Here is a 27465-nt window from a genome sequence, read left to right on the forward strand (position 1 = left end):
CTAAGTTTTAGGAATGATGAGAGATTTCTGAACTTTTGATTTGTCCACATCATGTATCTGTAATCAGATTGAAGAATCACACTTGGTGAAAATGAACTGTATATACTTGCAGTTGTGTTAGAGCAGATATTCTATTTCTCATTATGTTTCTAGATGATCTTGGGCAAATCACTTAAATCTTTATTTAGGGATTTTAGGGGCCCACCATATGGCAAATAACCCAGATTAAAAATTTTTTTTTACCTTGCTCCTAGGAAAACTGGACTGTCCATAATGGATAGTATTGGAATGAGGTCTCTTTGAAGCTTTTGAAGATTCTTGACACAATCTTCTTTTAGACCTCTCGGATGTTTTGCTTATCATCAATTTGTGGTCACTTACATCAGCTTTTATAGTCTGATTTATTGATTGTGGCTGCAGTAGTTGGGGATCTTCTGTTTCTGTGTCTGATTCAAAAATGTATGGTTGTTTTTTCATTTTTAGTGATTCGCGGCCTTTCCCCAAAATTTGTGTTATATATTTCCTTGTTAAATTTTCTTTTCTATTCACTTGGAAGTCAACCGCACTTTTTATTACACCTAAACTGTTATTTGATATATGAGATACTGAACTATTAGAGAGGTGTTTACTTTCATTTAAACTCACAGTTGGTGATTCTCCATTAGAAGGGGGATATTTTGTCATATTTTCACAGGACTCAGTATTTTTTCCTTGCAGAAGTCTGGAAATCTTCTGATTTAAATTTCTAGCATTCATCTGAATGTTATGATTAGATCTTTTTTTAATAGCTGGATCTAAATTCAGCTTGTCATTTTGGATCACACTAGTTTTAAGTGAAAAGAATTTAGATTCTGTAACAACATGCTGTTCCCTTTTCAGGTTGCCAGGTTCTAAGATCTTTTTATTCATCTGCAAGGATCGATTTTTGAAAACTGGTATGAATGTAGGGGCAGTATTATTCTGGGAGCTTAAGTCTGTGCCTTGAACTTGAAGGTTTCCTGTGTTGGGCTTTGGTGCTTCCAAATGTACTTGTGGTGCCTTGTCAGACAGGGATTTCTTTCCGCTCTGAACAGACTGCTGCTGGAGATGCAGTGCTGAGGACACCCAGGTTTTCTTCAGCTGGCTGCCTGGAATCTCCATCCTGTGGTTCATGGCTCCTGAACCTGGTACAAGACACTGAGCCAGGACAGGTCTGGTGCAAGGGGCCCGAGTCAGAGAGGACCTAAACACTTGTTTAGTGGTCAGATTAGGCGCCTTGACTTTGTTTTCCTAAAAGGATAGAGATTAGGAAAAATTTAAAATGTAAAAATGTTAATGGAAAAGAAATAATATATAAAATATCATCAAAATAAGAATACCGAATAACACTACAATATATAAAATAGAAAAGAAAAACAAAAAAACAAATGAGCCTTCTTGAGGAAACACGTACACTTCTTACGGTCTGCATCCTTTTTTACATGCCAACCTTTCAAGATATTTTAAGATGAAGATAGGCTCTACATTCTATACAAATTAACTATGAAAACTACAATTAGCTGCCCATTGCCCTCCAAGTATGTCCACGCTGTTCTCACTCAGAATGTGTTTCTTTCTCGTGTACACTTTTTTCCTTTTCAACTTCCCATGTTTCTACTATCAGTATTAGGCGCACGCGCGCGCGCGCACACGCGCACACACGCACCCCAATAAAAGGTGGTGTTCGTAACTTTCAGCGTGCATGTTCCATCACCCTTTGAGGGTAGGAACCATTATTTATTCTTATATACTTTACATTCTTTTATAAAAAAATGTTTTTTTAATGAATAAGAGACAGAGACAGAGCATGAGCGGAGGAGGTGCAGAGTGAGAGAGGGAGACACAGAATCCAAAGCAGGCTCCAGGCTCTGAGCTGTGAGCACGGAGCCCGACTCGGGACTCAAACTCACGAGCTGTGAGATCACGACCTGAGTGAAGTTGGAGCTTAACCGACTAAGCCATGCAGGTGCCCCTATACTTCACATTCTTAAACCCTTCACACAGTTACTACAAAATACTTGTTCCAAGAAATTAAATGAATGGAAGAGGTGGCTGCACCTATACCAGGCCTTTAGTAGGATTTTGACTGTAGGGCAGTGGCTGTCCGTGTCTTGATCATTTGTATTTTCATTGTCTAAAAAGTGCTGGTACCTGGTAGCAATTCAACAAGGATCTGTCACACTGACTTGTCAGATACCCCAAAGAGAGCCAAGTATTTATAGTCTTTTAAAATAAATTATGGGGGCGCCTGGGTGGCTCAGTCAGTTAAACGTCCGACTTCGGCTCAGGTCATGATCTCACGGTCCGTGAGTTCGAGCCCCGTGTCCGGCTCTGTGTGGACAGCTCAGAGCCTGGAGCCTGCTTCAGATTCTGTCTCTCTCTCTCTGCCCCTCCCCCGTTCATGCTCTGTCTCTCTCTGTCTCAAAAATAAACATTAAAAAAATTTTTAAAGAAATTATGGTAATATAGATAAAACATAAAGTTTACCATTTTAACCATTTTTAAGTATACAATTCAGTGGCCCTGAGTGCATTCTTCATTGAACTTAAGTTGTGTAACCATCACCACTATCTGTTTCCACAGCTTTTTCTTCATTCCAAACAGAAACTGTGTGGTCTTCGGCAGCAATTCCTGTTCTCTCTCCTTGCAGCTCCTAGGAACCTCTATTCTCTATGTCTATGAATTTGCCCACTCCAGGTATCCTGTGTAAGTGGAATCATACAACATGTGATGACTTTTTTATGTCTGGCTTATTTCACTCTGCATGTTTTCAAGGTTCATCCGTGTTGTAGCAGGTGCCAGAATTTCCTTTCTTTCTATGGCTGAATGATATTCCACTGCATGGAAATCCCACATTTTGTTTATCTAGCCACCTGTTAATGGGAAGTGTTCACAGTCTTTTATTTTTTTAAACATTTTACTTTATTTTTTGAGAAACAGAGAGCACAAGCAGAGGAGGGGCAGAGAGAGAAGGAAACACAGAATCCAAAGCAGGCTCCAGGCTCTGAGCTGTCAGCACAGAGCCTGGCATAGGGCTCAAACCCATGAATGTGAGATAATGACCTGAGCCAAAGTTGGAAGCTCAACCAACTGAGACACCCAGGTGCCCCTATAGTCTTTTAAAATATGTATCTATCGAGTCCTAGTGTCTGTAAAAAAGTGACGTGTGACAATAATCTGAAACATGGAATGGGAGTTCTTTTCTCACTCTCTGGCATCAAAAACCCATAAAGTCACAACTTAAAATAAAATTTTAAAAACTGCTAGAAATAATGTGCAAACCCAGTGCAACTGACTTACCTCTCTCCACTACTGGAGATAAGCATTGGAAATAGGCAAAGAAAACGTAAGACAGCAATCCATTTATTGATTAGGCAGAATAAATCACACTAAAACTTAGTGGCTCAAAACAATACTTGTCTTCTCTCTCATGATTCTGGGACCTGACCTGGCTTAGTTCGGAGTCTCTCACGGAGCTGTAGTGAGATGACCCTGGGGCTGGCGTCACTTCTTCACTTGCGTGTGATGGTGGATCCTGGCTGTAAACTGGATTAACTTCAAGCAGCCCCTCATTTTGCCTGAGATCCCAGAGCAAGTGTCCTGAGAGAGACAGTTTCTACCTGACCTAGCCTTGGAAGACACACAGCATCACCTCTGCCACAGTCCTGCCCAGACCCAGGAGGAGGGAACATAGACTCCACCCTGCAATAGCCTGAGTGTTGTCATTAGTCATAAGGGCATGTGAATGGACAATCTCATGGTCATGTCAAAAAGCATTCTGTCTCTGGCCAGAACCTATGTCATCCCTTACCGACTTCAAGCCTCCAATGTCACAGTACCAAAGGACTGGTGCACTTTGCAATGAAGTTGCACAAAAATCTGATGCAGGCTTTAGACAGGCTTAAAGAGGAGATATGGTGGGAGATGAAGGAACCATGGCCCAATTATGTCTCCACACCAACAAGGTGCCATAGGATATCCCCCAAGGGGCTGAGTTGCCATACAGGCCTCACAGAGATGGAAATTCCAAGTGTAAATATGGTTCTTGCTTCACTTCCACCTTTCTCATCACGTTACCCTATGCCAGAACTACGTAGAGACAGGAATTCAGAAAAATGGACTTCTAGCATACTTAAGTTGACATAACACAAAGTCTACATGGAGAACAATATTCATTCTCCTACCCTGGTTATTCTTGGGAGAAGTGGGAAGACTCTAAGAAAAATTTGGGGTGAGGTTTGAGTTGATGCTAAAAACAGATGAGGAGGGCTCACTTCTTGTTTGTCTGTATATTTCTCAAGTTGGAGGCTTATCCATGTCAGTAGGGCAAGAATACACTTTACTTCCCCATAATTTTCAGAGGGCACCAAAGACCCAGACAGGTTTCATGACCCTGAGTGAAGGGATACAGAGGCTGACCAAGGAATAAGAGCTGGCTTATAACCCCTGCAGATTGCTACCTTGAATGAAAAAGCATGCATCACAAAGGGGTTTGTATTAGTTTGATAGCGATGCTGTCCCTATGGATGGGGATGCCACTACCATGACTGAGTGGCTTAAGCAACAGAAATGTATTGACTCAAAGTTAAGGGGGCTAGAAGTCTGAAATCAAGGTGTTGTTAGGATTGGGGCCATGAAGAAAGTATCTGTTCCAAGCCTCTCCTCTTGACTTGTAGATGGTCATCTTCATGTTCACATGGAGGTCTCCCTGTACATGTGCCTGTCTCCAAATTTCTCTTTTACAAAACATTACCAGTCATATTGGATTAGAGGCCCATTCTATTCCAATATGACCTGATCTTAACTAATTATATCTGCAGTGATCCTATTTTTTTTTGAAATTTGAATTTATTTATTTTTTTTTATGTATATGAAATTTATTGACAAATTGGTTTCCATACAACGCCCAGTGCTCATCCCAAAAGGTGCCCTCCTCAATACCCATCACCCACCCTCCCCTCCCTCCCACCCCCCATCAACCCTCAGTTTGTTCTCAGTTTTTAACAGTCTCTTATGCTTTGGCTCTCTCCCACTCTAACCTTTTTTTTTTTTTTTTTTTCCTTCCCCTTCCCCATGGGTTCCCGTTAAGTTTCTCAGGATCCACATAAGAGTGAAACCATATGGTATCTGTCTTTCTCTGTATGGCTTATTTCACTTAGCATCACACTCTCCAGTTCCATCCACGTTGCTACAAAAGGCCATATTTCATTTTTTCTCATTGCCACATAGTATTCCATTGTGTATATATACCACAATTTCTTTATCCATTCATCAGTTGATGGACATTTAGGCTCTTTCCATAATTTGGCTATTGTTGAGAGTGCTGCTATGAACATTTGCAGTGATCCTATTTTGAACAAGATAAAATCCTGAGATACTGGGGTTAGGGCTTCAACACATGAATATGGGGCAAGGAGGACACAATTCAACCCATAACAGGGTGTGATGTGTCCTTCTGAAGGCCCTCTGTACAAGGGAGCTAGGAGAAAACCCTGCACACTATCTTCGTCAAGATACTTCATGAGCAGAGACCACAAACGTCAGACCAATCTAGGTCAAGAAGTGAATGCCTCCCTCACCCCTGCATTACCTAGCTGTGACTGTGGGATGGGTATGGCGGACTGAAGTTCATCATCCATCCTATCCTCTGTCTAGTGTTCCTTCCTAAACCGGTGCCTGGAAATCTAAAATGGACATTTTCTCCTTTGCAGCTAGGGTTCAGAATACAAGTTAGGATCAACTAATCAGACACAATCATACATTACTTGAAAGGAAGAAGTGAGATAAAACCACACTTCTGCAGTTTCTGCTGGAAAGTTCAATTATGAATGCCTTTGCTATTTTAGTTGCAGAGTTAGCAGAAGTTAAGTATCCACGCATCATTTTTGTAGGTGTCCAGAAACAGAGCTTAGGGCATTCATTCTCATGGACCATATTAAGCAAATGCACCAAATGTCCTCAGCCTACACAGCCTTTTCTTGTATAGATGCTACCATGAGGAAAGTAAGAATTCTTAAATTTCAATGAAATTCTGCCTCAAAGAGAGCTTTTATCAGAAGTGACTGGATCATCTTAAAATGTTTCAATATGTATATATCTCCATTTGATGAAAAAAGGGTTGAAGAACTAAGCCATTTTTTGACCCTTGGGTTTCATAAACTATAGTAACTTTTAAACAACATACCTACTACTTGAGATTCCAAAAGAAAAACTTGTTCTAAGCAGATTCATATGAGAATAGATTACTTGTATTCTGACATAAAACTTACATAGAATATGTGTCTGAAATATGCTTATATTCACACCCTGTTTTGTTTTCACCTGTGTTAGGAACATCCATCTGATGAAAATAACTTCCAAGGACTTGTTTTGCCCCCTGGCTTGTCAATGTATTATTTCCTCATTCTTTCAACTTCTAAAATAAATAGCCCAAAGGGTGAAACCTCTAGGTTTATATTCAAAATTTATAAAAAGACTACAAAAAAGTACTATGTAAATAGCAGATGATATCATAAATAATTCATAGAACTTAAAATACTTAAATGGTCAAAAACCAAAGCTTTATGAGGTCACAGCTAAAAAAAATTATATGCTTTACTACATTATTATCATTATTCTGCCAGGTATCACTGGCAAATGTGGCTAAGTTGACTTTTAACTTCTAGAACTCTACATACAATTTACATAACTTGATGCATTAACATAAAGTGTAGAGGAAAACCAAAAGCCTTAACCTATATTATTTTTTTTTTTAATTTTTTTTTCAACATTTATTTATTTTTTGGGACAGAGAGAGACAGAGCATGAATGGGGGAGGGGCAGAGAGAGAGGGAGACACAGAATCGGAAACAGGCTCCAGGCTCTGAGCCATCAGCCCAGAGCCCGACGCGGGGCTCGAACTCCCAGACCGCGAGATCGTGACCTGGCTGAAGTCGGACGCTTAACCGACTGCGCCACCCAGGCGCCCCTTAACCTATATTATTTAGATATGAATAGATGTCATTTAATGGAGTCCTAGAATTAAGGTCATAATTAAATGAAACTTGAGGACTGACCAAAATGACTGATCAAATGTGTTTTATTAAAATCTGGTTCTGTGTAATACACCACCTGAGTGTTTCTTGATTAAAGTTGAACCATATGAGTGAAGTCATATGATACTTGTCTTTCTCTGACTGACTAATTTTGCTTTAAGAGACAAAACAGATGAACATAAGGGAAGGGAAACAAAAATAATATAAAAACAGGGAGGGGGACAAAACATAAGAGACTCTTAAATATGGAGAACAAACAGAGGGGTTGTGGGAGTGGGGATGGGCTTAAATGGGAAGGGGCATTAAGGAACCTATTCCTGAAATCATTGTTGTACTATAGGTTAACTAATTTGGATGTAAGTTAAAAAAAATTAAAAAAAAAAGTTGAACCAGAATTCAGTTAAGCTTAGATCTAACCACAGGCTTGTAGGAAATATGAGGTTTAGAAGAATATGTTAACTTCAAATGACATGACCTAAGAAAGCAACAGTCAGTTCCAGAATATGGTACATTCTCCAGGGCAAATGGTCCAGTTCTTCCAGCAAATAACTGACATAAATAAAAGGAAAGTGGGGAAGGGGGTTGGAATATTATAGAATAAAAGAGACTTTAGAGATAACAACCAAATGAAATTACGTGGACCTTGATTGGATTATGATTTAAACAAAACCTCTAAAATTAATCTTTGAGATTAATAGGGAATTGTAATATGGGCTGATACTACACGATGCTAAAGAATTATTGGATAATTTTTTAAAAGCTCCTGTCAGATAGAAATGCATACTAAAGTCTTCACAGATGAAACAACATCACATGTTGGGTTTTTTTTTTTTTTAAGTTTATTTATTTATTTTGAGAGATAGAGAGAAAGAGAGAGAGAGAGAGAGAGAGAGAGAGAGAGAGAGAGAGAGAGAAAGTGTGAGTCGGGGAGGGGGAGAGAGTTCCAAGTAGTCTCCACCCCGTCAGCATGGAGCCTGATGCAGAGCTTGAACCCACAAACTGTGAGATCATGACCTGAGCTGAAGTTGTATGCTTAACTGACTGAGTCATCCAGAAGTCCCACATCTTGGGTTTCTTTTAAAATAATACTCCAGTTTACTCCCCACCCAAAAATATATCAAAGAAGAGCTAGATGCTAGACATATGAGAGTTTGTTATAGTAATTTCTTTTATCTATCTTTGAGAATTTCAATCAGTTTATTAAAAAAATCTAGTCTGGTAAAGCACTCCTGTTAATTTAGTGTTTTAAAAAGTCAGCTGAGTTTTATCAAATAGTCTGATCAATTTATTTTTTACTTAAAAAAATTTTTTTAGGGGCGCCTGGGTGGCTCAGTCGGTTGAGTGTCCGACTTCGGCTCAGGTCATGATCTCACAGTTCATGGGTTCGAGCCCCATGTCAGGCTCTGTGCTGACAGCTCGGAGCCTGGAGCCTGCTTCCGATTCTGTGTCTCCCTGTCTCTCTACCCCTCCCCCGCTCATGCTCACTCTCTCTCTCTCTCTCTCTCAAAAGTAAGTAAACATTAAAAAAAAATTTTAAAAAAAATTTTAATGTTTATTCATTTTTGAGAGACAGAGACACAAAGTTGCGGATGTGGGGAGGGGCAGGGAGAGAGGGAGACACAGAATCAAAAGCAGGCTCCAGGCTCTGAGCTGTCAGCAGAGTCCAAGGCAGGGCCTAAACCTATAAACTGTGAGATCATGACCTAAGCCAAAGTCGGACACTTAACCGACATGGCGACTGAGCCACCTAGGTACGGCTATTTTCTATTTTTTAAACTTCTGCATTTTAGACTACCTGAATCTTAGAGCTAACATGTGGTGTAGCAATAACAGGAACTAACATTTACTGAGAGCTCACTGAGTACAAGGAACAGTTCTAAGTATTATCTGATCCTAAAGCAAAAAACAAAATACCGCAAAGTACCGTGAAGGACATGGTGACATGTTGCTCAGATCCCCTTCACAGAAGGGCTGCTGCCCCCACTCCTGGGAGTTGGCCCCTGCATGGGCCAACCTACCTCATCTTAGGACATGCCTATATCCCCGTGTGGTGCAAATCCAATGGCAGATGGAGGAGGGGGCACAAAGGTCTGGCTATTTGGATGATAAAAAACCACCATGATGAGCTGTTTTAGCCTTAGAGCTCCTCAGAAGATTGGCCAAGGCTACCTGCTACCTGCTTTGCTTTTGACTTCTCCCTTGACCCCATGTTCTTCCATCCTCACTTTCTGCAAGTGTTCCAGGTTCAGCCCCAGTAAACATCACATGCACTAGACTCCAGAGTCAGCTTCCTAGAGAGCCCAATTTGCAACAAATGTTATTATCACCACCACTACCATGCCTTGTTTTACAAGGCAACTGAGGCACAAGGAGATCAAATAACTTGCCTAAGCTTATGCACATAGTAAGGGTTCCTAGAGCCAGAGCTCTTAACCACAGATGTAAACTTTTCCCGGTTTTGTGACTAAGAATCTGCCTCTGGGGTTTCAGTTCTAATTCTGCAATGTATTTAACTGTGTGGCTTTGGTTAAATTACTTGGATGCTCTGAGCTTCAGGTTCTTCTGCAAAACTTGGAAAACAATTCTTTATTCCAAGACTGTGTTTTTATGATTAAGATGAAATAATACACATAAAAGCAGCTGGCACACAGAAGGCACTCAATAAAACTGAGAATGATAAATTCTTACTGTCAAGAGGAATATAAAGACCAGGGTTTCCAATTAAGTGTTGTTTTACATTGAAAAAGCAAATTTGAACAAGTATACTGTCCAGATTCACTATTTCTAAAACAGACATGGACTGGAAATAATTAAGTATTCAATAAATATATCCAATAAAAACGCATTATGTAATGACGTATTTTCTTCTTAATTCCACAGATACGGACTTGGCCAGCAACTAAACTTCTAAAAATGTTATGTCTGGGCAAAACTTAAGATTCGTTATCATAAGGATGTCAATTGGAATTTGTTCACTCACATTCTTTTCTTCGAAAATGGCCTTGTCTATTGGCCCTGATATCTAAATGGGCTGCCATGTTTTTACACCATTTACATGAGGTGTCCCTGACTCAAGGATAACAAATCCCCATGCTCACCAGGGACAGAAAGTGCAGCCTGGTCTGAAAAGATAAATGGGGACTATCAGATACTAGCGCTGGCAAATTTTAGTTGAGGATTATTAAGAGAATGACAATAGAAACAAAAACTGAAAAAATGCCATGAGCCACAGCAAGTCAATGCCATGTGAAACCTGAAATCATTGGAGCAGTGGAAACTACAATAAACAGAGGACACAGTGAACCAAGAAAAGAGATTAAGCAGACAATACAAATATTCATATAATTCATATTACAATTCAGACTACTCAAATTGTTCAAACTTTCTTCTTTCCCTTTTATGAAAACACAATTATCATTTATAAGAAAGATCATTGTTGAAATTTTTTTAATTAAGTTTCCTTATACTTGTTTCTCAAAAACTTCCCTTTCAATTTTGTTATCTGTTGACAAAGAAATCATATTCTGGTGAGTGTAAAGATAGCCCAGAATACTTTCTTCATCAGTATTACTTAATTGCTGGTACTTCTTCACAAGATTTCACTTCCCGTATCCTCTTACAATGAAAACGTTATTGAATTAATTCGATTTCTGTAAACAGAATTATACAAAGGCTTTTTTCATCAACCAGACTCAAATGAAGTGGCAATTCAAAGTAAACTTGGATTTGTATGAGGCGAATGTTTCCAAACTATACTATAAGATCATTTATTTATTGAAAAAAAAAAAAAACTTTTAGTGAACATCTATTTTGTACCAGGTACTTGGTATAAGAAAATGAGTATGATATTTGTCCTCCAGGAGTTCACACTAAATTAGAATAGACCAGTAAGCAACTATTACTATATTGCTATGTTAAATACAGTAATAACAATAAATGTCAGTGACAAATGATCAAGTACAATCACATCAAATAGCATCAGGGAAACACTGACCTGAGAGAAAAGAATTCTAGCACAATGGGCTAGGTAGTCCCTCACAGAGAGCAAGAGATCCAAGTAAGACAGGTGCATACTAAGTCCTGGAAAACTCAGTAGGATATGAAATCTCTTACCTGTACATGAGGCTTCATTAGTTCTTGTGTGTAGTAGCATGGTTTCGTTGTCATCTTTATGGGAAAGCCACATATATGAGGCAGTTTAGATTTTAAATCTGAAAGGAAACTTTGCAACACACCTTCCAAATTTACTCTTGGAAAGAACTGTATAGGCTGACTTCTGATGCAGCTGAGAGGGTATCTGAACAATGTTAACGAATAATAGAACAGTTTTTGTACTTAAGAGAGAGCAATTTCTATGGATTTAAAAAGTAATTACAATAGTAACTGTTAAAAGGCACACATAACTAAATCCTATTTTGTACATTTCTTATTTCATATTTTCCAAAGGTAAAAGTATGTTTTATCACAGGGATCTTGATTCCTTCTATTTTAACACTCCAGACTGCTTACTGTATCCTTATTACAGAGCTAGAAGACTAAGATATTCCAAAAATGATTTATAACAAAGACACTATGACCTTTATAGATTACAAAAATAAGTATTTGTAATAAACAATAAACAGGTTGCATCTCCAAATGCCGTAAAAATTCGGTACAGAGAAACAACACATACAGATTGTATTCAAGCTCCAAAAGCAGATCTTTGAGAAAAGTGGTTACTTTTCTAATGAAAAATATTCTGAGGACTTGGAACAATGTCTTTGCATCTAATGAAAGGGAGCAGTTGATCTCTGTCAGCCTCAATTTTACATTAAGATTTGGGTTAGGAAGTGTAGAATGCAGAAAGAGAACATTATGGCTCTTCCCTCTTCCAGTCTGAAACTCTAGCAGGTCGGAATACAGACACAGGAATGTGAAATCAGTATCAATTACAATTGAAGAGTTTCACCTGAACACATGTAATTATTATTAAATTTAAAGTAATGTTAAGAAAGACATTTTCTTAAATCATTCAGGTGCATTAAGTGCAAGTGAGATCCTCTAAATTTTGCCTGTGAGATGAAATAATCTTCCAAAAAGAAAAATCTCTGTTAAAAGACAAATTCTTTTAATTCCACCCTTTCAGTAATATCCAAAATGCCACTGGAGGGAGCCCCTGACTAAGGAGAATTCTAGGGTTATTTTCTAGGATTATTTACTGTCTACTAGCAATCATGTAAACATTTTTCTAGGCACTCTGAAGTTCCTTTTGTTGCCTAAAATGTTGCAATGGCGTTTAAGAGAAAAAATATCATTATTAAGCTCATCCTTAATGTAAAAAAACTAAGGAAAACAAGAAACACTCAAGCAGAAGAAAAAGAAGTTAGAGGGGAAAGCAGTTTCATTTGGATGCAGAGAAGATTGAAAAGGATGATGTACATCAGGGCCAGAAGCAAGACTGGATCATGAGGCTGGCAGGGGGCTTCTGTTATACATGATGTGTAAAGGATATGTGAAGATCCTTTCTCCTATCATTTTGAAGTAGATGCTGCAGTATATTTTAATATTTCCACAATCTTCTGGAAGTTTATAGCCATACTGAAAATTAAGAACCAAGCTGAAATTCTCTCAAGAGAAAGCTAAACTTGGGTTAAATCATAAGAAGCAAAATCAAATAGCTTCTAACATAATATACGTTTCTATTCCTTACCAGGTCATCCCAGTGCATCTGGAAATCTTCATATGAATGAAAAGGACAGTCAGGGGGTATGGTGTGAAGAATACTTATTATTTGTCCCCTTTTCATACTATGAAAAATAAGAGTTGACAAAATATTCTTGGATATCATTTTATTTAACTATGTAACTTAATTTAGGAAGTATTCAAAAAGATTTAGCAACTCTCTTTACATAAGTAAAAACTAATCATTTGCTCCTAGTTCCTAACACACACTGTAGTAAATCTCAACAACCAGAATTGTTAGGGAAAAGTGAAATTGAATTGATACAAACAACATGCCAGTTATAAACACAAAATAATGACTAATAAAATGTTGCCACACAGAAGCATGCGTATAACTGTTAGACATTAGGGAAAAGTCTATTAAGAGTTGAATGAATCAGAGTCAAACCCGTGTTCCCTATCTACCTCTTCCCTGCTTTGATGATTAAATTACCATGCATATTCTCTTAGTTAATTAAAGTTCTTTTTCCTAAGCAGGTTAAAATTGCATCCCAATAGTCCTATTTATATAAATAATAAGCCATTTTCCCCTACAGATGGTACAATCTTAAAAAACAGCTCATGTCAAATGATAATGAATCATTAGTTATATGTAAAGTTTATAAGGTTTTATTGATATTATAATATGTGAAATTTCATAATGAGCTATCTAGAAATTTTACTTTTGTAAAAATTATATTTAACAAAAATTTAAGTGTATAATAAAATTATTTTACTAATTTGATAAAGGACATTGATGACTTCTGTAAGTATGACAACACTTTTCAAGTTACAAGTCAGTTTCAAAAATTCCTTTATACTTTCACACATTGATGTCGAAGCAAAATGAGAGAGAACCACTACACCTTGGACCCACCCCAGATGCTACAAATTGAAATCTCACCTTGGCAAAACGTAGCACCAGTTGCTTAAAATTGAATGTCCTTCAATGATGGCATTCTTGTTAGTATCAAAATCCTTTATAACACTCTGAGAAATATCAAATTCTCTTAGCTTTAATAGAAATAAGATTTAATGCATTAGTCCTCAAAAGATTTTGTGAAACAAAAGGAACATTAAAAAACACATATCTCACACACATGTGCACACAGTCAATTACAAAGTCGTGTTAAAGGCTTGGTTACATTGGAGGTGCATGGCACCTCACATAATGCAATCAGTGTTTCAGTTCACCCTGCTTCTCTCTATACAACATATCATGTATTTTATGCTTTCTCTCACTTTCCAACCCCAATGCCTATCTTGTACTTATTGCAAGTGGTTTTCAATGTTTTGATGATGTTAGTTTATAGGAAGTTGAATTCTTTCTAAAGGAAGGTATTTGCATTTTGTCAGAATAGCATCTTTACTAATTTTTTCTTTACTTTAAAAATTTTTTTTTACTGGAGAATGAGTCAGAGAGTTGTTCCTCTATTTGGTCTTTGGGAGGGAGAGCCAATACTCAACTCTCCTTCTGTATCCTTTATCTCCTGCAATGCTTTTCCTCTGGTCCTCAGGTGCCCTATCTGCAGGGTATTTAAGCTTATAGTTTGCCAAGAATTCTTCATTTACATTTCCTCACCCTCTGGGACATTTTAATACAGTGAGTCAAAGATAAGGAGGGACTTCATTGAAGTGAAGAATAAAGTATTAATGTCCTCCTAAGAGGACACTGTATTAGGGTCAGAGAGAATGGTTCATAATTTCATAATCCCTCATCCCCTTTTTAACATATCATCATACAGCTTTTGGGAAATAATGGCCTAACTTCATTCTGTACTGCTTTTCACTAAACTTCAACTAAACAGGCCAATTTTTTTGTTGTTGCCTAGACAGGTCATAACAATACACTGGCTGAAAGCATTGCCCTTACTCTGATTTATCTGAGTTCTACCAGTAAAAGCCTTATAGGCCTAGAGCTAGACCCATCTCCTCTATGTTCAGTGATTGATCCTTCTCTGAATTCTGACAGCATTTATTAAGACTAATGGAAATGAGGGAACAGGGCAGAGCAGGAAAACATGAATGTAGGAACAGGAAGATAAGATGTGCTGGTTATGTTGTGAGGTAAGAGAGCAAAGACACTAAGAATGAATATTGTCCTGTGCACTGGAGATAAATCTTGCACTGTGACATACTGTGCTTAAGAGATGAATTGTCCAATCTGTGACAAAAGAAAGGATGGTCAGTACTGGGATGGCTATGAACATCAGGGAAGACTGACTACAGGTGAATAAGTAGATTATTTGAGGGAAAACAGCACCTAAAACTGAATCCAGAGAGGATATGTATGTCCAAATGTTCACAGTTTATGGGTTCTCATATACACCCACTTACATTAGCTTGAGTTTATATTCTTCTGCCTATCTCAACACTATTCAGAGACCCAAGAAAATTGCTGCAGAGATCTCCACGGTACCAGCACTTAAGGTCTATATTGGATTTTCTCAACACAGATTTTTCTGAAGACTGGAAAACTACCCAAGTGTTCACCATACACACCCCCCCAAAGACATTTAACCTCTTATATGTATTTACTTAACAAATATTTATAACATGTCCTTATGTGAACAGACCTTCACTAACAAGAAAGTACTCGGTAAATATCACTTCTTCCTTATAACACCAATCTAAAGAATTTGGACTTTATTTTCTCTAAGCAATGTTGAGATACTAGAGATATTTAGGTTGGGGCTGTCTGTTTTAGGAAGAGAACTCTGCTGACACTGTGAAGAATTAGAGAGTAAATAAGAGGAAAGGCTAGAAAAAAGGCCAATATGGAGACCAATTTTAATAGTTTGGGCAAACAAGAGGGCCTAAATTAGAGCAATGGAAATGGAGACAGAGGAAGAGATTTCAGAGATCAAGGGAGGCTTTAATGGCTGATTGGATACAGGAAGCAAGAGCCAAGGATAACTCTGAAGTCTGTAGCTGGGTAACTTATTAGCTGTTGATGCCAGTAACCAAGAATAAGTACAAAGGAAGAACACAGTTGAGGCGAGGGAGGGTGACAAATAAATAATTCAGTGTTACACATAACCAAGACTGCACATCATGAGTACACTCCTGTGACAGTTTCTGAGAGGGCAAGCTGCAACTATACGAGAGTATTAGGGAGGTACCAGTGCACCAGCTCACCACTGAACTAGTTGAACCTGCTAAGGAAAAGACAGGCATGCTGAAAATGGAACCCTAGGAAATAGTAACACTTAAAAGTGTGACAAGAGAAAGAAGAACCACGAATGAATGGTACGAAATTCTGGATAAAGCAATTTCAGGGAAATCAAATTTCAGATGATTTCAAGAAGGAAAGGGTAGAAAACACTGTCTAAGTTCCAAAGGTTTCAAATATGAATTCCCTCAAACATCTCCTTTTTCTCTGAACTCTAAAGTCATGTAGTTCCTACGACACTTAGTTTGATACTATATTGTCAAACATGGTTATTTAATTGTTGTATTTTTTTTTCAATACATTTTAAGTATCCACTCCTGTCAGGCTCTATTGGACATACAAATCTGAATCAAGAAACCTAAGGCTAGGTGAAGGAAGTATGATGCAGTATAGAAGAATGAACAGAGTCAAAGGAAAAACTGTAAATCCTGAATCTCTTTCTTACTACCCTTCATGACCCAGAGCAAGTTACTTAACCTCTGTCCCAATTCGCTTCCGTAAGGGGAATGAAAGTATAGAAAATAAACTAGAAAGGGGTGAGATGATAAACATCCTCCTCCTCACTTTTATTCCCCTCACCTGACCTATAACCAATACTAGATTTTGATAAAAGGAAAATTCAATGTAATTATCTTCTAGTCTACATGGGGAACAAAGACAAATAAGGCAAAACCAACACTCTCAAAGGGATTACAACTTAGTAGGAACACAGACATGTATGAAACCAATTTTTATAAAGGAATGTGAAAAATGCCATATCAAAAATTTAGGTACAGTGAGATTTAGAGGAGCTAATGATCAATTATAATTTAGGGAATCAATAGAACAAGTGTGCGTTGAATACATAATGTTGAGTAGAAGACAGAAGTACGTCTTCCCCATTTCTGGTGTTTGCTTCCATGTTGAGAAAGCTCTAACACATATTCCTGGTATCTCCCTGCCCTTTCATTCATTCCTCCCTAGGGCAGATGGGGTGACTTACCTGGTTGATAAAATTGGGACAATTCCTTCTTCCTCCTCTTGGGAGCTGGCCTGCTGGCAAAGAGTAGTGTACTGCATTCTGTCATATTGGGGTTGGTGCCTGATCTCCCAAGGGAGCTCTGGGTTTCCACTACTCTCATACGTAGTTGGGGAATCTACTTAATTCTAGGGTTCAGATAGGCTACATTCTTTAACAACTGTTTTTTTTTTTCAATAATAAACAGTGTGACCATATATGAATTAAATAAAATGGAGACCAAACTTGAAAATTCCTTAAGCAGACAAAACCAGTTAAGCCATGCAAGTAAAACCTAATTTAGCTCATTGTATAACAAGTCAAATTTAATTTCAATTATTTCTTGTAAATACTCTAAAAATCATAAAACTTAAATTGTTTTCCAAAACAGAGTAAGATAGTAACTTTTAACCTTACCTGTCATTTTGAAAACTCCATTACTATAACCAATCATTATAAAGATAAAATAGTTTCCACATTTTCATTATATAAGCTGTCCTGTCACAACACCCTTCTGAGCTTCATTCCACTGTTGGCTTGAAGACTCCTGGTTCACAAATTATTCTTTTATGTGCAATAAATGCAATAAATACAATAAATACAACTTTAACTGATCTGATTTTACTTTTAACAGACTCCAGTTCATACAGGTTAGGCCAGTATTCCATTAGGTTAGTGCCCCTTTCACTCTCAAAAGTATCCATTTTGGACCATAAATTATATTCTCATCCTAATAATAAAGGTGGTATTCTGATTTCTATATGTCTTATTCTTCTTTGTCAATCTCTAATTGATTCGAAACTCGGGTATATAAAACACAAGTATAATCTATAGAAAATTCAAAGGGGAGTAAAGCATGATATTAGTCCTTAAGAAGCTTATTATAAAGTAAATTGGCAATATGAAAAATGAGTATAATTATAATAAACACACAAATAAGTATGTGAGTATGCTGCATAATAGCATGAAGGTTTAAAAGAGGCTGGGAGGTCACCATGGCTCCAAGCTTTGGGACGTTTCCTCTCAGTACAAGATATTCATGTCATGCTGCCCATTCCATTTATTTTTATGCAGGTCAGTTTCCCTATTTGCTTACACAATTCTTAAGGGCCAGAAACTAGATCTTATTTACTTTTGACTTGCCTAGTGCCTCAATATAACAGGTAATCAAAAAATTAAAGAGAAATACGAATGGAGTAGCATTGGAGCTGGCTCTTAAAATATGAGTATGATCTATAACTAATTAGAGGGTCACACTAAGCAAAGGAGGAGTCATCTGTCTCAACTTGGACACTACTGACACTTTGGGCTGGATAACTCTTTGTTAGGGTGGAGTTATAGTGATATCCCACGCACTATAGGATTTTTTAGCAGCATCCCTGACCTCACACCACTAAACGCCAGTAGCAACACAACCCTCTCCCTATGTCATAATCAAATTTTTCTCCAGACATTACCAAATATCTCCTGGGGAGCAAAATCATTCATTTCCTTCTCTACCCACCCTCTACCGAGAACCACTGAAACAGAAGAAAGAAAATAATATTTATTGAGTTACTATTAATCTGTAAGTGTCTATGTTGGGTGTTATGAGAATTAGTAAAACAAAAGACATATCCTTCTACTAGGAAGGCAAAAACCATTATAAGAAAATAGATGCAAAAAAAATGCTACTAGAATGCTAATGAGGGGATATGATATTTAGTATGAACTGAAACAGTGCTTTTAATATTTGGAGGTGAAAACGGAGGCAAGTAGTGAATGCTGAGGCAAGGGAGGGTTGTCTTGAAAGTCATCTAAAGAGATTTTTTGAACAAGAAAATATGATTAAATCTGTGTTAAACTGACAGTATGTTGTTTTCTTTGAGTAAAAGATTTAGAACAATATCAATATATTAAGCATTTAATACTATGGATATTGATAACAAAAAGCTCTTATCACTCTTATTAAAAACTAAAATCTACTAGCATGTTGGTAATAATAATAGTACATTAAGTATATAATAAATCTAGTAAAGTTAATTATAGAAATCAAAATATGTGGTACCTCAGGTGGTGGCAGTCTGATTGTGTAAGCTTCTATACTTAGACAAACTTGAGTTTCAGTTACATTGATGTCTAATACTGAAAATAAAATATTTAACTGTGAATTTTATGGAACTATTACCCCATTTTATCAAGTTAACTATTTTAGTAATGAGAGAAAGGACTTTAACTTAATTTATCCACGTTAGAAACTCAGTTAAGAATATGTATTTTTTCCTCACGTGGTAAAATTTTTAAAAATCACCATATAATATTTGAGAGTCTGCAGATGAGACAGAGGCCTGAAACAACACTGATATATGGGCATGTATGTGTTGAGGGGTCATAGGGCAGGGTTACAATAAAACAGCAAGTCATCCTACAGTTGAGTGAAAAATTCAGTAAATACCTTTTACAAGCCTCATGTCTATTATTATATATTATATGTGAAAAATGGACACTGTCTTCTTAAATCAGGAGAGGTACCATGCCGAGCTCCTGACTTCATAGTCTTTTCCTAACAAATGCTTATCAATATACCAGCAGATAAAATACAGACTTCATAGAGACCCAAAGCTTCTACCTTGCTTTCTATAATTAAAATTACTTATGGAAGTCAGAGAGTAGTTATCTTGGGAAGGGGTAGTACCTGGATGAAAGCATGAGGGGATTTCCAGGGAACTGGTTATGTTCTGTTTCTTGATCTGAGAACTGGTTATGAGGATATGTGTAGTCTGTGAAAATCCGATGAGCTATATACACTTAACAATTTGTCAGTTTTGCTGTAGAATATTACATTTGGTAAAACTAAAAGAAAAACTGTAATACAAGAGTGAGGGATTTTGCTCTCCTGAACTTTTCTCTTTAATCTCTGGCAGCTATAGTCTCTTGACAGTGGGGATGAAACTGAATTTCTGTAATGAACCCATTTGTCCAGAGCTAGAGCACAGTGACTGCCACTGTCCAACTTAAAAATAAAACCAGTGTAAGGAAGGCGAATAGGCTTCAGCCTGAAAGTTAACTCAAAGCGAATAGTTTTGGATTAGAGGTGCTAGCTCAGGATTTAAGGCGATGAACAAATTGTGGTGAAAGCTACCATGATTGATCAATGTCTCCTTGGATTTAGGATTTCCACCTCTCTGCTCTCTCTAGACTACTGTTTAGGAACAGGTCTACCTGCCAAACAGCCATGCTTATCAATAACAAATTACACTGTAAACTATGTATTTTAGATCATCTTTGTCTCTTTAGACAATCTTTCTTTACTCTTTTAAGGAGAAGAATTATGTTCTCATAAGCAATAAATCTTTTACTTACAACGATACTAACAATTTTTAATTATATGATTCTGGAAACTATACATTACAAATGCCTGTAGAATTAAATTCCTTCAGGGTCATAATTTTAACTAAGTAGAGAAATTAAAAATATAGATTTTATTCCAATTAAGAGAAGTTAACTTTTTCTCTTATAGGTAAGAACATATATTTTGACCCAGAGGTGATATCCTGGGTAAATTGTGATTATATTAACAACCGATTCAATTATGACATAACCTAATCATTGATTGTAAACCCAACAATCGGTAACATTGTTTTATTTAACAACTGTTGACCATATTAATGTTTTATCTATTGACTTCTACATTTTTACTTACCAACAGCACTTTGCTTTCCCATCTGAGAAAGAAATTCTCGTCCTTAAAAAAATTCATAGGACATGCTTTATTATTATAACTTATAAATCATGCTTGATAAATAAAATCTTTTTCTGTGTAATTATCAAAGCTAAGCAAAATATTTTAAAATGCAGTTTTACACAAAGGAATATCCGAAGACAGTTCGGAAAAAAAATACACTCAAAAAGTATCCAAGTTCAGAAATTCTTCTTTCTAATATTTATTTCCTGGCATAAAATACTTAGAAAATGGACAGACCTCAACACAAAATCCAGAAGAGCCTTCTGATTCCAACAATGTTGGTAATTTGTGTTCATTTTATCATAATTCTCCATAACTTATAGTTATTCCTTTCCAAACATCAAGTATTATATAATTTTTAAAAATTATTTGAAAAAACATCAGTAGGCCTCTGGATACCATCCTAAGTAAGGAGAGGACATTTATATTGTTGTAGACTTGCCTAAGAAGGCTTAGTTGGGGTGAAACTTTAAAAACTATTCCCTCAAAATGATATATCTTGAAATTTAAAATAGATGCCCATAATAGAAATAATCTAGTTCAGAAACCCCTGATGACTGAAAGAGATAAAGTCACCTTGCACCAAGAGATGGCCAGTTTTATTCCAGGCTGGAGCAAGCCTAGCCATGAGTGAGTATGAAAGGCAGTTTTGAAGAATTACAGGGATTACTCTCTGTGGAGCCTCCACCTAAACATATCAAAGAAAAAACATAGGCAAATTCACAGCAATTGGCATGCCCCTGTAAACTCAAAGAAAATGTTTGTTTAGATCACCATCAAACAAACTGGGTTATTTTGGATATGAGTTATAGTCATCACTATAGGTAATCCTATCTTGTTCTAAAGTTAAAGAAGTGTTAAAACATATTTGCTTTGAAACCAGGAAGACTATCATGCTACAATGCCCAAATTCTCCCTCCTTATCCTGGCCCAATAAACCTAAACTTTTGAACTCCTGTGCTAGGTAGGACCTTACACTTTACTTTGTATGTTGCTTTGCACAGAGGAAACCAGCCCAGAACTATACTATAATAATTTTCCTTGTTGTTCACTTTAATTCAACATCAGAAAACAATTAAATACTTACATAGGCACACATGAAACCAGCACCCTGTCTCTACTTGTAGAGAATTTTGAAAAATCCCGACTTTTACTTCTGAGTAGTAAGAAGTAATAGGCTCAGATTTATCCTCCCCCTAGAATAACTAAAAAACTGGGCAAGTTATATGAAACAATGGTTCACAAGACATTGGACATCTAGCAATAAAGACGAGCAATCCTTAAGAGACGGGAAACCTACAATTACCTCCTCTGTATTGATTAAGGAGGGTTTCTAGGCTGTGGTGCAGGGAAGGAGAACCCTGGAAGAGCCATGGGTTCCCTTCATTGAGGAGCCAGCTGAGAGTCCAAGAAGCCAAGTGAGCTGGTGTTGAGGGCAAAGCATTAGAGGGAGAGAACTGAACAGAGAGCAAACTCTGAGATCAGCAGAGTCCGTCTTGAGTCATCAGCTAAGTACGGATTAGCACGTGCATGTAAGGAAAATACCCAGGGCTGAGGAAAGAACCAAGGTTGTTTTCTATACAAATATCCTTGCAAATATAGCCTAGAAGAAGATGCTGCCATTGCTTCTCTTAGCAAGACATGCCAAGGAGAATTGTCTCCCAAAGATTATTCACCCCTCATTTTTGTGACCTTTTGGTCTGGTGAATTTTCCCAGGATATAAGTAACTAATTTGCTGGCAAGGAAGAAGACCAAATCTGTTCAATTTGTTTCACAGATATTTTAATTAAGGATACTATCAATAGGACTTCAAGCAGCAGGATGAGGCCAACTTGCAACATTAAACTCAAACATGAACCCAGAGAAAGACCATATTTGGGGCCATAAAATAAGCCTCAATAAATTAAAAAAAGGTTCAAGTTATACAAAACACGCTCTCTAACTACAATTAAATTAGAAAACAATAATAGAAGTATCCTTGGAAAATCCCCAAATATATGGAAACTACATAACACATTTCTAACCCATAGTTCAAAGAAGAAATCAAAGGAGAATTAGAGAAAAAATAAAAACAAAACATATATTTTACAGAAAATCTGTAGCACTAAATGTCTCTATATTAGAAAAGAATGTTCTCAAATCAATGACCTCAGCTTCCACCTGAAGCAACTAAAACATGAAGAGTAAACTAAACCCAAAATAAGCATAAGAAAACAAATAATGAAGACCAAAATGAATATCAATGACATACAAAACAGTAAAACAACTGAGAAAATCTACAAAACCAAAAGCTTGTTTTTTGCAATCAATAAGCTTGCTAAGCCTCTAGGAAGACTGATTAGGGAGGTGGGGAAAAAGACACATGTTACCAGTATCAGGATGAGAGAGGTATCACTACAGATTGATTCTACAGCAAAGGAAATTAAGGGAGTATTAGAAGCAACTTTATGTCAGTACAAGTGACAAGTTAGAGGAAATGAACACATTCCTTGAATTAGATAACTTGAATAGTTCTATTGTCTATTAATGATATTGAAATTATAGTTAAAAACCTTCCCACAAGGAAAATGCCTGACCCTGATAATTTGATTGATGAATTTTATCAAGAATTTATGGAAGAAATAATAAAAATTCGACACAAACTTCAAAAGCCAAAAAGGCAGGTTCTTTCACATGCATGGCAATAACTTATGAGAAAGATACTTTAAGTTTTGTTTGATGACAAAAAGAAGTTGAATACAAAATCATTATAAATAGTATTTGGAATTATTATTCTCTTAAGAACTTACTTTAGCTCCGTGTTTTTCAACATAGGCATTAAGTTTTCCAGCTTTATAAAATGGTATCTATAACAACAAAACAACAAAAATCCACATTTATAAAAATGACTTAAATATACTATTAAATAAAAAAATACAAAAAGAATTTAAACATTATACAGCAGAGGACACATCATCAGGCCATCATCCTAACAGTTCCTATGTGTTGGAGAAGCAAGTGATAATCGTTCTCTCTCTAAAACAGAATCTGTAGGTACATTCTCAAAGTTAAGAAAGCATTTTTGGGAGTGATACAAACCTAGAAAAGGAAAAGGCTAATACATTTCTATAATATTTGACATCTCTCTTAACACACAGTAAATTTCTAGGCATGAATAAAGAAAATGGACACAACTGTAAGATCAAGAGAAAGTTCAAAAGGCCAAAGTGCTATAACTAACCAATGAAAGACACAGAAATTCAAAGAAGATACTATTTTTAACCTAACAGATTGGCAGATATGTAAAGGCTGCTAATATCTAGTGTTTATGAGGATATGGAAATACAGGTTCTCTCAATATACTCTTTATGAAAATGCCATCCAGCACAAGCTTTTCAGAGAGTAATTTAGCATTATCTAGATTATAGTATAAAATGTATAAATGTATATAGTATAAAATGCACTGCAATCCCTCTTCTAGGAATTTAACCCATAGAAACTTCCAGACCAATAAAAATGATATAATTTCAATGATGCTTTCTGAAGCACTATAGTAGTACAACTAGAAATTCAGACGTGCATTAGAAAATATTAACTAAATTGTTATACATCAATACAATAAAATATTTCACAGCCTCAACCATGAAACAGAATAACATCCAGGAGAGGCTGTTCAAGGGGAAATGGATGGCAAGTTTAAAATAGTATGTGTAATAATTCCATTTTCTACTTTAGATATAAAAAAAATTATGTAATATCTTTGTAAGAAAGCAAAACATATTTTTATATGCCTGCTTTCCTCTTAGTATTCTTGCCAAGATTAGGATATTTGAATTTATGAGAACTCTGAAACAATGTCCTCCTTGTTCCATAAAGATTTTCAGGTAGAAAAGAACACAAATAAGAGTTATTAGTGTTTACTTGTCTACGAACAGCTTATCCTTCTTAAAAATGATATCAAGAATGAAAAGATAAGATGAATATATAACCATATAACATAGAAGAAAAAATAAAGGAACTAAAAGTTTATTGATAGCTTATTAATATTAATAAATGTTCATTTCACTGGATTCTGAGGAAATGAAATCTGAGAGTAAGAGGATCTTTTCTCAAAGATTTTTGACAAAAATCACAGAATAATATAATTTTTATAAAGATTTTTGGCATTTCATTATCATTCCCAGTAACACACAGCACTGGGAAAATTCATTCTAATTTTATTAAGTATAAAAAAAAAATTTTAAATACAGTTTCCAAATTAAAAACACTGTCGATCTAAGTCCTTTAAAAACAATTGGACATATGTTGGAATGGGAAACTTCTTCCTTTACTTTAATGGAATTCTAAGGAAAAAAATATAAGAAAAATATTAAGCCCATGCTATTTTAAAAAAATTATGCTATATGATTTTACTCATTCATAGTCTTTATCTTAGTATTTATGACAGAAAATATTAAAATAGAACCATGAAAATGAATTTTAAATATCAGGTATATCAAAGTTAAAGTCTATAATTGATTCACTCAAACTATAATACAGGTAATTTGGCTTCATAAACCACATTCAATTTGAGCTATAATTAATTCTCTTATCAATATTGCTCCCAATAATTAGTAATAACACTTCATAAAATTTTAAAATACTAACCGCCATCACTACCCAAATTTGGTTTAATATTCCAGGCACAGGTGATGTAAGAATATCTTGGTACAAAAACAGCAATTGCCTGTGGAGATGAAATGTATTAATCGTAAAGTGGATTTGCCCACTGTCTGGTTTCACTTTATCAGAACATTTAGACAGTTGCTTAGTTCTATTCAAAAGTTTACATTTCTTCTAGGGAAGGACTGTGTTACAGACTTCTGTATCTCTCCCCACACTTAACATGGTAACTTGAATATTTAGGTATTCATCCAAGATTTAAGAATGTTAGGTTCCAAATGTTGATATTAATATGAAAACATGTCCCTGCATCTGAGTTTCCCAATCTCTTTCATCTGTGAACTTAGATTCCTCATTTAAAACTCCATTTCTGTCCAAGTATAGATTTGAAGATGTCTAAACATTAAGAATCCAGCTCTTTTAACTTCTGTTTCTTCTGTTTTCCTTTTTTTAAGTGGTGATCAGGAGGCATTAGAGACAAGACTATAAGGATTCATGATGCTTTTCCTTTAAAAAGAAAATTTTTTCCAAGCCAAAATGAAGAGGGTGGTTGTTTCAGTTTAGCATTCAACAGCCGAATGAACTCATAACAACAATCATCACAATTCAAATTACCATCAATTTTGTTTCAAAGATCAAGGAAAAGGTGGATAAAACATGAAAGGGACTAGAAACGGAAATATGAAAAATTTCAAAATTCATCATCAGGAAAACAAACTTTAAAAGACATGAGTGTGTGTGGGGGGAGCGGGGAGGGGTTTCCTCAAAAAGTAAGATGGGCCAACCTGTTTCTCCTCAGAACGCTGGTGCAGAACCAAGTGCAGCAAGCACTTGATTTTTGCAGTGCTTGCCTTTGTCTGACATAGTGAAGTCTCCTCTCAATCTGTCCCAGCCTCTTTGTCAGCTACTGGGACTGAGTCAAGACATCCCTCTCTGTGGGCATGGTTTGAGAGTAAACAGCAGAAAATCTCAGGTTTTCCACCTATTTGTTTCCAAAAGGAGTCGTAGGTAAATGTTCAACAGGTTTCAAACTACACCTTAGCAGGAAGGGTACAGGCTCCTGGATGCACTTGAGTGGGAGAATATACAAAGGGAAGAAGGAAAGTTTTGTAATTAAGAACAAAATGGGAGGACAACTCGAGAGTGTCTTCTTTATTTCTGGCTCTTAGCAATATTCTGTTTGCTCCTCCCCAAGAAAGGCAGCTACAGATGTAATCTTGTCATGTATTCTAAGAGTCCTTCTTTGAGTGCCTCAAACAATTTAAGGGACTAATACATGCTGGGTCCTCAGCAATCATGGAGTTATACTTTAGGCTTCAACCAAGCTGTTTTTCAGACTACCTTGGGTCAGATATTTCAAGATAGTTCTTGGAGAAACAGTCTTCAGAAGTGATCTTATGCTGACCAGAAAATTGACAGAAACTGTCATCTGAAGTGTTTACAGTATCTCCTAAAGTGTCCATAAACAGTAGGTACTCAATAAATATTTATTAATTTCTATCTCTAAGTTTTGGGGAGTCTGATCTAATTCATCAATGTCTGTAAAAAATTTAAATTAAAAACATCACACAAGAAGTCACAACTATAAAAACTCAATAGTGTGATATTCCATCTCAAGTATTTTAAGTCCTTCCCCAAATGTAATCCGATATACCTGGTCAGAAGAAAACTGAATTCCTTTATTTAAAACTATATACACAGATTGAGTAGAAGAGTAGTTTGCTTTAAAGGAGATACTTCTTTTTTTTTTTTTGTGGTACTTTAACGTTTATTTATTTTTGAGACAGAGAGAGACACAGCATGAGCGGGGGAGGGGCAGAGAGAGAGGGAGACACAGAATCGGAAGCAGGCTCCAGGCTCTGAGCCGTCAGCCCAGAGCCTGACGCGGGGCTCGAACTCACGGACCGCGAGATTGTGACCTGAGCTGAAGTCGCACACCCAACCGACTGAGCCACCCAGGCGCCCCAAAAGGAGATACTTCTAAAACAGAACGTATAAGTCTCAAAAAATTTAGAAAGCCTCAGTCATAAAGTGTACTTTTTACCTGCACATCTTCATTTGCGTACTCCTAATCTCAGTATCCGCCACCCCATTACTCAGTATTATCCTGACAGCACAGAGTTTGTGTAAATCTGGAGATGTGATGAAGAACAATGATTGCTGCCTCGAATCATTCAT

At 36.5% G+C, this 27465-nt stretch overlaps 1 protein-coding gene across 1 annotated transcript; it reads right to left on the reverse strand.

Annotated features, from left to right (window-relative positions):
• On the reverse strand, positions 1 to 27465 carry CD3H18orf63 (chromosome D3 C18orf63 homolog). The gene is made up of 11 exons (XM_030335671.1): positions 27332 to 27465; positions 25273 to 25351; positions 23436 to 23492; positions 21222 to 21333; positions 20604 to 20645; positions 18969 to 19045; positions 13657 to 13766; positions 12742 to 12838; positions 11166 to 11219; positions 244 to 1269; positions 1 to 57 (listed from the first exon to the last, which is right to left on the reverse strand). Exons 1-11 carry the CDS (start codon positions 27463 to 27465, stop codon positions 1 to 3), a joined length of 1845 nt encoding a protein of 614 aa, XP_030191531.1.

The sequence above is a fragment of the Lynx canadensis genome, chromosome D3, assembly GCF_007474595.2.
Source record: "Lynx canadensis isolate LIC74 chromosome D3, mLynCan4.pri.v2, whole genome shotgun sequence".
In the NCBI taxonomy this organism is placed as follows: Eukaryota; Metazoa; Chordata; class Mammalia; order Carnivora; family Felidae; genus Lynx; species Lynx canadensis.

What these genes read in the sequence shown, in the direction of transcription:
- CD3H18orf63 (XM_030335671.1), bottom strand. Translation starts at nt 27,465, where the DNA reads ATGAATGATTCGAGGCAGCAATCATTGTTCTTCATCACATCTCCAGAT. An exon ending in ACGCAAATGAAGATGTGCAG is followed by an intron (nt 25,352 to 27,331) that starts GTAAAAAGTACA and finishes TCATCTCCACAG; the next exon opens with GCAATTGCTGTTTTTGTACC. An exon ending in TGGCCATCTCTTGGTGCAAG is followed by an intron (nt 20,646 to 21,221) that starts GTGACTTTATCT and finishes AATTTTTTTAAG; the next exon opens with GACGAGAATTTCTTTCTCAG.